At 42.5% G+C, this 10,319-nt stretch overlaps 1 protein-coding gene across 3 annotated transcripts in view; it reads right to left on the bottom strand.

Annotated features, from left to right (window-relative positions):
• erbb3a (erb-b2 receptor tyrosine kinase 3a) overlaps window positions 1-10,319 on the bottom strand; it is a 145,399-nt gene that overhangs the window by 7,671 nt on the left and 127,409 nt on the right. For all 3 annotated transcript variants that reach the window (XM_068024649.1, XM_068024648.1, XM_068024650.1), the window contains exons 20-23: window positions 8,455-8,640; window positions 8,093-8,248; window positions 5,520-5,595; window positions 752-898 (exon numbers count right to left, since the gene is read on the bottom strand). In XM_068024649.1, coding sequence (XP_067880750.1) covers window positions 752-898; window positions 5,520-5,595; window positions 8,093-8,248; window positions 8,455-8,640 — 565 coding nt within the window. The remainder of the gene's footprint in view (window positions 1-751; window positions 899-5,519; window positions 5,596-8,092; window positions 8,249-8,454; window positions 8,641-10,319) is intronic.

Below are 10,319 nucleotides of genomic sequence, written 5' to 3'. Positions count from 1 at the left end.
AAGTAATATAAACTGATCGCAACTCTGTTTCTCCCAACGTTGCTCGTAACTGGGCATTAGTTGGGTGCAAGACTGGATCTTGTCAACTTAACTTCCTTGCATTTTTGTGTGTGGGAAATACTTAAGCTCAGATCTTCTGCTTTTCACTACCTATTTTGGAGGATGGAAGGTAGCAGGAAACTTGGGGAGTTGCTGCGAAGAATCTGCAACCACTTCCGTGATTTTCCGGGCAGTAACGGCCGATGTTGAAAATGTCCACCCGTATTTGGATGGGTGCGTGCAAATGATTGGTTAATAGAAATAAGTCATCTTGACATAGTTCCCATCATTAACACCTTGGTGATGCTGGGCATCAGGAGTAATGCTGGGTTCCTGGCATCCAGTGCTGCTAAGGCAATAAAGGAGGGGCATCAAAATTTAAATTAAATAGAGTAAATTGGATTATTTGCCTCCTTTTAGCAATAAAACTGGAAGCAGATGAATAATTGGATTAAAACAGCTACTTTCTGTATGATCTGTTCAAACCTTTTTACTTTGGAACAACTTAAATTGTATTACAAAACAATTTCAGAATATTGCAATGCAATTCAGTAACTAATCGGGAGATCAGTGAGCATTGAACTGCACTGTACAAGGGTTGTCACTTATTTACATCCAATTCTCTGGCCTTCACTCTCTAGCAATTAAACAGAAAGTTCTATAATCTATCCTCCCAAGTTGCTTTCAAAGTCATCTTTAATCACATACGTACATTTCACCATGACCATGTAGACATCAACAGTACAGATCTGAGGCTGCGGCAGGCGTTCACCTTTCTCCAAGAGACCGGGGATGTCACGAACAGCAATTCCGTCATATGGTTTACTACCAAACGTCATCAGCTCCCAAACAGTGACGCCTGCAAAGAGCACGCAGTATTTTAAAGCTGGGAACCCAGTGCTAGAAATCAGTTAAAAGATCTGAGAAAATCAGTTACCCCCTATTTATTGTACAAGTGTAGGCACTGGAGCTCAAGGTCACTTCCATAGCAATGTACACAAAGCTGGACATACAAGCATAGAAATTGCTGTTGATGCAAATTGAAGGGTTAACTTGAGAATACTTTAGGCTTTTTAAGGGTTCAAAGGAAGCTGCTTTACATGGGTTTTTCCTAAATTTAGTATGTGCACTAAAACATATGCTTTGTTGCCTACGCAATTGGTCAGCCAATGATACAGAAGTAGCAATAATCCTCCTAACCGGCTGTGAACTCCAATAAGGAGCCAAACAGCTGAAATTGTGCTGGAGAGGCTCGGGCATCTGTTCATGGAGCAATAATTCTGAGGAATTGAGGGCCACACAGTAAGAAAAGCCAGCTTTACCAAACAGGTGCTGGAAGCCCGAATGGAAAGAGGCAAGGAGGGGAGACATTGTATGGGACTGATGATCATTCCCCTCCCCTGTCCTGCTGGTACCACAGACATGGGGGAAAAGTGTGAATGTAGCAGCCAGGGCCCACAGAAACTGGAAAGAGACCAGCAAAAGGAGGTCAGATCCCAAGAAATGTGCTACAGTAAGCCACCAATACTACTCTACATGGTAGGGACCTGGCCCAAGCACAAAAAGTCCTCTCTGCTAACAGTCTAATCCTTGAATGCTGGAGGATGCTAAGCAGTTGGATTAGGTTATCTAGGTACTGTCCAACCATAATAAAACCAGGGCAAGGAATGCTTTATCTGAATGGGAACACTTTGGATGTATGTTACACTCACATTTAGGAATTATATATGGGCAACCTCTGTGCACAGCAACAATTCTTAATGGTGCTTCACATATCCTTTGTAGCATGCAATGTGCCTCTGAGTTGCACCTGTATCACTGCTTTGTGTACTTTACATACCTATGTACTATTAATATCTCTAGTACTGATCTGTTTGCAGGACAGGATAGCTTTTAATAGAAGAAAGCACACCCGTACAAGAGGTGGACCCATGCAACTTAAGCCATTCACTGGTTCCAAGGAGGCCACCAACTGGCTGGAGGAGCATCAAGGAAGTGGAGGATGACAAAGTAGGGTATGACCCGCGTCCGTTCATAGTCAGCATCATAATGCTCATGTCCTGCGATGCTCTACTGAGTGATTGTCACACAGACAGTAGCATTATATTGCAATGAAAGTTGTGCTTAAAGGTGATTATTGCAGGCTGCATTGAGACATTTTTGTTCATGTGTATATTCCTGAGACTGGGAGAGATGACAGCCACAATTGGTATACCTGAGCAACCTGGCACCTCACAACACCCTACATTATCACCACGATCTTTGGCAAGCAGAAGAAGCATAGCTACACGGACCCTGGAGGATACAGGAGCAAGGTCTCAATCCAGCGTCACATCTGGCCTATTCAGCATCTTTGCACAATGGACAGTACAGGTGCGAGAGCGCAGGCTGGACAACTCAGTCACAACAGCACCAGGCGTGGCAGAATCAGATACATGGTGCACAAGAAGGTCTCAAGACACAGGTTGTCAGCGCAACAGTGCACTCAGTCAGCCCATTTACTCCTTCCGCAAGGGAATCATTTAGGTGTAGTGGTTCAGTCACTTCAGAAACAAAGTGCAAGCACTGTGGTAAATTACATTCATACATCACACAATGGATGAAATAAATGCTCAACACTGGATTTGAACATTGTGCTTGAATTTATTTGTAATTTATCTAGAATGATGACAAAAGCCCAGCAAAAGATGGGAATAGATGTTATATGAGGAACTGTGTTAGACAGTGTTAAAGGTGGTGGTTTAGGCATAGTTACTTTGCAAATGCAGACTGCAGCTTTAAGAAATGGCACAAACTGGAATCCATCTTGAATTAGTGCCAGAAGTTCCAGCCTTACTCGCTGCATTAATGGGTTGGCATGAAATTCATGGTCATTTGCATGCTCTGGCTCTTCCATGGCTTTGCCATGTTATTCTTGAATCTGCATAGCAAGCTTCCTTTGCAGGGTGAAGTAAAAGGAACATATTAGCAGACAACACTTGTTCAGAAAACCCCAGGTGGGAGGGTTGTACTGTAAAGCCACAGATCAGTTGAAGCCTCTGAAGTCCAGCTTTAAAATCCTGGTGATTTTTTGATAATGATTCTGGTTGTAGCATGAGAATTTTTGTACCTGTGTACTGCTTTTGTATGTAGTTGATGCAATGTTGTCTCCCAGGAGCCATCCTTTTCTCTTTCCCCTTCAAGTAAGGATGCCACAGATGATTGCATTAAAATGAAGGTATCAGGACAACATCTAGGGAAGCAGGCACTGATCTGCATGACTGTATGTTGGTGGTCAGGTACCAGTTGTATATTTTGAAGTGATGGGATTTTCTTTTCTCAAAGAGCACAGCATTGTGCACATGATGCTGAATGATACCACTGGTAGAACTGTTAACTCTGCATACTCTGGGAAAGCCAGCAACCTGTAGAATGAGAATAGCCCATCGCATTGCTGCTGATGAGTCAATGGTGAATGTGATAAAGTTGCTGGGCCCTGCTGAATAATGCATTTGTGACCTTTCCTCACAACATTCAGGAAGCAGATGGCAAGTTCTAAACACTCACTAAATTACTAATCAGAAACACTCCAATATCATGGGTGTTTGATTTAATGCCAACAGCAATTTCCAGCCTATATTTCCCTCTTCACCCACATCTCTTGTCCAATATGGGTTGTTGACCTGTTCATGGCTATTTGCCTATACCTGTCTACTGTCAGGTCCCCGAAAGTGCACAGATGCGCTCCAGATAACTGGACCTTCAGTTTTTCTCACTACTTCCCTGTGGGAAGTACCTGTCTCCACTCTTTTCCTTCCCTGAATACTGATATCTGGAAGAAACCATTTGAGAACCTCAATGGCAGACACGAAGGTTGTGCAATCCCCAAGGCAAACTGAACTGGATTTATAAACCATGTATGGCTGGCATCTGGCAACATTTTCTAAGCTGGAGAAATTGCTGAACATCCGGAAGCTGGATGCCAGTGGGACTCCATGCCAAAATGTATGAATGTCATAGGTTGTCTGATAACAAATTACACTATCTGATACTACATGTAGAGGAATGCAGTCAAGAATGCTCCTCCTCACCAAGATGGAACTTAAGTATAGAACCACCAAAGGTTTTCACAGTTCGTGGAGAGTTGAATACTGAGAAAACACTTTGTCCCTTATGACATTCACAGAAATAGAGAAAATCTCAAGTCTGGAAAAGACCATAAGTCCACCTAGTCTGCCATCCTGCAGAAATAGCAGGTGGAATTAATGTGTTTTATTCAAGATACTTGTCCAATTTGACCTTGCAGTGATCTAAGCTACTTACCTCTATAATGTCCTTTGGTAGTATATTCAAAAATGTTTTTATGTTCTGCCTGAATGTATCCTTTCCCATCTTATACCTGTATTCCCTTGTTCTGATAGCCTGTAGCACACCACATATCCCTGACTGAACCAGTCTATCTATGAGCCTTATTAGATTTGAAGACCTCAATTATATCCCCTTTCAGCCTTCAGCTCTCCAACAAGAAGTGTCCCAGTTTGGTGAGTCTATTTTCATATGTTTTATTCTCTAATCTCCTAATCATTTTAGTAGCTCCCTTTGTCACCTTTTCCAGCTCAGCTACGTCCTTCCTGCAGTGAGGGTCCAGAACTGCACACAATACTTCAGGTGCAGCCTGACCAATACTCTGCATAATGGCAACCTACACACCATTCCTCCTGTTATACAATCAAACATGCCATTAGCTTCCTTGACAGCAGTCAGACACTGGCTTGATATCTGGAGGGATTTACCATGATGGCTCCCAGATCACCTTTCTGATTCATCCTGGTCAGTGTTTTCCCATTATTCCTATCTTCTCTCTACTTATTTTGTATCCCTAAGTGCATGACTTTACACTTGTCTATAAAAACTGCACCTGCCAATTGTTGCCCACTCCCCCCCACCCCCCGCAAATAGTCCAAGTCCCACTGTGAGTTGTCTCCCTCTTCCACCATATTAACCACCCCTACTATTCCGCTGTCATCCGCAAACTGAGATGAAACTACCAATGCACTCTTTCTGATATGTGTGAAAATGTTGACAATACCAGTCCCAACACTGGTCCCTGCGGGATCTCACTTGTCAAACCCCTCCACACACAAAACTTGCTATCTACACAAACCCTTTGTCTCCTATGGACCAGCCATGGTTTGATCTCAAATAGTTTTCCTTGAGACATTTTATCATGGGCTTTACTAAAGTCCAAGTAAATCACATTTCCATTGTAGCCCCTGTCTACATCCTGAGCTTCTATATGAAGAAATTGTAATAGATTCTTTGGGACTTTATTGCTGTTCCCAGAATCTAAATTCCCTCTTCAATGTCTCCAACAACAGAACAAAGGTTCCCCCACCACCTCCCCACCCAACTCCAGATTCTTGATTTACTATGCTTGGTTTAAAACTGCAGCACTGCATCTTTTAAGGATAGAATAATGCTTCCATAAGTATATGACTCACCGTAACTCCACACATCACTTTGATGGGTGTATCTTCTAAAGTGGATGCTCTCTAGTGCCATCCATTTAATGGGCATCTACAGCAGGCAACAGACAGATAGACTCAACAACAAAACAACAACAGCTTGGGAAATTTTCACAAAAAGGCAAATTTTTGTCTTTATGGCTCTCAGTGCAGAGCTTCGTGCACCTGGAGCACATATCAGGAATTTGGGTGCGTGCCTCATTCACGTTCCCCCGTGATTTCCTGTCCAATAAAATAAACGGGCAGAAAATCATGGGCGCCATGAATGAGATGCAAACCTAAATTCCTGCTATGCATTCCCAGCACGTGAAGCTCCTCCACTAAGGAGCTTTTTTAAAAAAAAAATACAAAACAAATTTATGAGTCTAATTACTGGCATGTTGCCTTTTTTGTAACACGAGTGGGTTTGCTTAAAAGAAACTCAATTACAAATACCAAACTTTTGATCCTCGCAAGCAATGGATCCCTCAATAGCATAAAAATATTTAAAGGTTTCAGATCCTGTATCAGTTTGATGGTCATTGAGGCTGCTGCTCCTGATCTCAGTGATTGTCATGTGAACCAGCTCACACTACCTTTTTGACTCCCGACATCATCCATTGGAACAGTTCATGTCCAAAACAGAGGAGGAACACAATTTTGGTGATTAAAAATAGGTGCAGATCTGGTTCAGCGGGCTGCTGAACATACATTTTGTGCTTCTGTAGTTAGGATCATATCCATGCACCAGCTACCCACATTTACATTTTTAACACCAGTGCTCTTAACCTGATGGCAGAATGTGTATCTATGGGATTAGGGAGCCAGTTCAGCAATGTAAAGTATGTCTTACTGTAAATCATCAAATTTTGTTTTATTTAAATGAGTGCCAATTTAACATTAGCCCCCATTACTGGCTTTACCCTAAATGTGTCTCAGCAAAGTTAATTTTGCGCAAAAGCATTGGCAGCCCGATATTGCGCAAAATATTCTTTCTGCAAAATATTCTTTCCCGATTTACATTTTGTTTCCAATGCCACCCCCTTTTAGATTAATGAAATGGGCTTGTGTAGAAATATCACTCTTCACTCACAGCATATAGACTCATAACATAGATCAAACCACAGAACCCGTTAGGAAATAGACACCGGAGAAGTGTGGTACATTCAGAACAAAAAGAAAGCCTTGCATATGTCTCTCAGATCTGTCCCAAAGTGCTTTATGTGCAATGAATTAATTTGAAGTGCAGTCACTGTTGCTATATAGGTAAATGGAACTGCTAATTTGCGCACAGCAAGGTCCTACGAACAGCAATGAGATAAATGACCTGTCAATCAGTTTTTGGTGCTGGTAGTTGAGAGGGGCATGTTGGCCATGACATCTGGGGAGTTCCCTGGCCTTCACTGAATAATGGCGTGGGATCTTCAACATCCACGTGATCCAATGGAACAGGCTGACAGGACCTTGGTTTAACAGCTCAGTTGAAAGTGAACAATCTGCTCTTCACTCATGACTATTTGCGCAACACCTATATAAAATGGCACACAAACTTCCAGAACAAGGCCGCTGTATCTTTTGCATGTGCTTTTAAAAAGAAAAATGACTTTCTATATCTCTGCTGAAGTTAAGAGTAGCGAGATGACACTTTAAATGTGAGAGGATAACCAATTCATGCCTCCCGTTTGTTAGTCTCCGTCACTGCTACTTTCAGAATCTATTCAAGACTGAGATTGATAGATTTTTGTACACTAAAGGAATCAGGGGATATGGAGATAGTGCGGGAAAAATGTAGCTGAGCTAGAAGATCACATGATCTTATTGAATAGCAGAGCAGGCTCAAGGGCCCTTTTGCATACTCCTGCTACTATTTCTTATGTAGCTCTTCCTGAAGAGCAAACTCCCCATCTACTTAATATGTTCATTGTATTTTTTCCAATTTTCTCTCCTCTCTTGAAGCACTGCCTCTTTCTGCAGTGTGGTTCCATGGTCGTCAGGTACTTCGTCCAAGTGCCTATTATTTATGTGAACTAATTTTCTGGGTAGATCTGGGTCTTTCTGGATGGATGAATTAAGATGGGCTGAATGGCTTTCCTCATCTGTAATTATCTGTAATGTTGACTGTCAATTGATTGTGGGTGGTACAATAGGTAACCCAGTCCTTTGTTCACTAGGTGTAATCACACATGTATGCTTTCAGCAGGGGTCATTAGGCAGTAGTTGGGAGCAGGAACCCTGGCTGATTGTCCCCTTCATAGTTCAGTGCCCCTACCGCCAACAACTGACTTAGCAGATACTTAAATCAAACCTGGGATTTTCCTGGTCTGCAAGCCTCAGCTACTCACTGGATAAGCTCACCAAGACATTGGAGAATTTTCACAATTGCAAGGTGGGCATAAGAAGAATTTTCCTTTCAAATTTCACTAATAAATCAATAAAAACATTTTACAGGCATCCTAATACACAAGCACACTGGTATAGCAAAAAGCAACATTTGAACATAAAGGAGTGATAAAATAAAACCTTAATGTTTTCTCCACAGAAGTCAATTACTTAACCAACAAACTACTAACCTTCACTTCATCAAAGAAATACTTTTTCTCATCTAATGCCAAGAGGTTGGTGATGCCAAAGTCTGTGATCTGAACATGGCTGGGGGATTTCACCAGTATGTTTCTGGCAGCCAGGTTCCGATGGACCATCTTCTTCTCCTCCAGGTACCTCATACCCTGCGGTGACAATGTCAATTGGTTTAATAGGGACATAAATAAGCAGCTGCTGTGTAATCATTAGCCCATGAGTCTATCATAAGCAAAGTTCACCACCAGGGGCTCTTCAACAATTAATTTTCACCAAGATTATGAAAACCTATTATACTCCGACCTTGCTAATCATGGGATCCTCACGTAAACCAATAATTTGAAATCTTGCTTACCTTAGCAATCTGAACACACCAGTTGAGAAGCAGCTGAGATTGGATGTTACCCTTGTTTTTGTGGAGGTATTCGAGTAGCGAGCCAAGCGGCAGGAGCTGCGTGACTACCTGGAGTGGTGCCCCAGGACAGACTCCGAGGAGCCGCAGGACATGGTGGTGATCCAGACTGCCCACCATCAACATGTCCTACAAATAACAAACACAAATACACGATATTAAATACCAACCAGAGCACATACTAACAGTAGGTCCCTTCCCTCTAAATTCACAGAAGTAATCAATGAGATTAGAAATACGGAGATCTATTTTCTCCTGCAGTTGTCCACCTCCACACTCCTTTACTCAACTTGTAAAGCAGGGAATGAAAGATAACTGTTAACGTCAGCACAAATAACTCTACACTAAGCTTACAGAATATGCCCACTATAGGGAAAGGCAGTTCCTTATTGTCCACTGTCTCACACTCTCTTTTGCCTCAAGGGGAGATATTCAACCTTAATGATACATTCTCTTTGCCCCCTCTCCACCAACCAGGTCCTACTTCTGCTCTTCTCGCTCACACACACTCAGTACTAACCACTGTGGTAATTTTATCAATTCTCTGCATCATTATTAGTCCCAGAATGACAGACAGAGCAGATTGAGGCTGTGTCAAAACTGCAACATCAATAGACCACTGTTTAAAAAATAATATTCATGTGACTGGATATGACTCCCTAAAGGTTGGAAAACAGTACTTTGGGGTATGGAACTTCCCAGCAATGCTAAAGTGGAAAATCTTGGCCTATACATAAGATTATGTCATTTACTGTCCAATGTGAGTTATACAACCAGACTTTGCTTTGGAGGAACCAGAGCAGTTACAATGCTCTTGTTACCTCTGGACTTGACTATTCCAATATGCTCTCCTGGCCATCCTTCCACCTGCCACCACACAAACTTGAACTCATCCAAAACTCTGCTGCTCGTATCCTAACTCACACCAAGTCCCATTCACCCATCACCCCTGTACTTACTAACCTCCTGGTCCAGCAATGCCTCAATTTTAAAATCCTCATCTTCAAATCCTTCCATGGCCTCACCCCTCCCTATCTCTTTAACTTTCTCCAGCCCTACAACCCTCCAAGATCTCTGCACTCCTCCAATTCTGGCTTCTTGCACATCCCCGATTTCGATTTCTCCATCATTGGCGGCTGTGCCTTCAGCTGTCTGGCACACAAGCTCCGGAATTCCCTCACTAAACCACCTCTCCACCTCTTTCCCCACCTTTAAGATGTTCCTTAAAACCTACCTCTTTGACCAAGCTTTTGGCCATCTGTCCTAATATCTCAAGTGGCTCAATGTCAAATGTTGCTTGACAACACTCCTGTGTAGTGCGTTGAGATGTTTTACTATGTTAAAGGTGCTATATAAATGCAAGCTCTTGTTGTTCAACACTCCAGCTATATGTTCTAACTGGGCTTGCAGTTGGTTTTTTAATTAAATTTTGTTTCTCCTTTTTTCTGCCAATGTTCTCCCATCCTCTTTCCTGGGATATAAGTTCCACAAATGTTGAGGAGTCCATGTGCAGGAAAATAAAATTAAATCCAAATTCTCTATTACTTTGTGAGGACATGCTCTCCTGGTGGCTCAGTGAGTGCATGCACCACCGGTGTGGTATGAAGCCAATTCAATTACCTGATCAGTGATGAATTCACTGAGATCAGCTACATCTACACTAGGGGCACTGCCCTTGGTCTCAGTGGCAATGGGTTAGAGAAGGGAAAAATCAATCAGTGCTTTTGTCCCTGCTCACTGTCCAGCGATCCCTGCTTGGGCCCAGATGTGATGCCCTCCATGATTGAATAGCCTGCCACTCCTCATCC

This window comes from Heterodontus francisci, chromosome X (assembly GCF_036365525.1).
Source record: "Heterodontus francisci isolate sHetFra1 chromosome X, sHetFra1.hap1, whole genome shotgun sequence".
NCBI classification, from domain to species: domain Eukaryota; kingdom Metazoa; phylum Chordata; class Chondrichthyes; order Heterodontiformes; family Heterodontidae; genus Heterodontus; species Heterodontus francisci.
The sequence above is the reverse complement of the archived record's forward strand: the minus strand, read 5'-3'. Positions and strand labels throughout refer to the sequence as shown.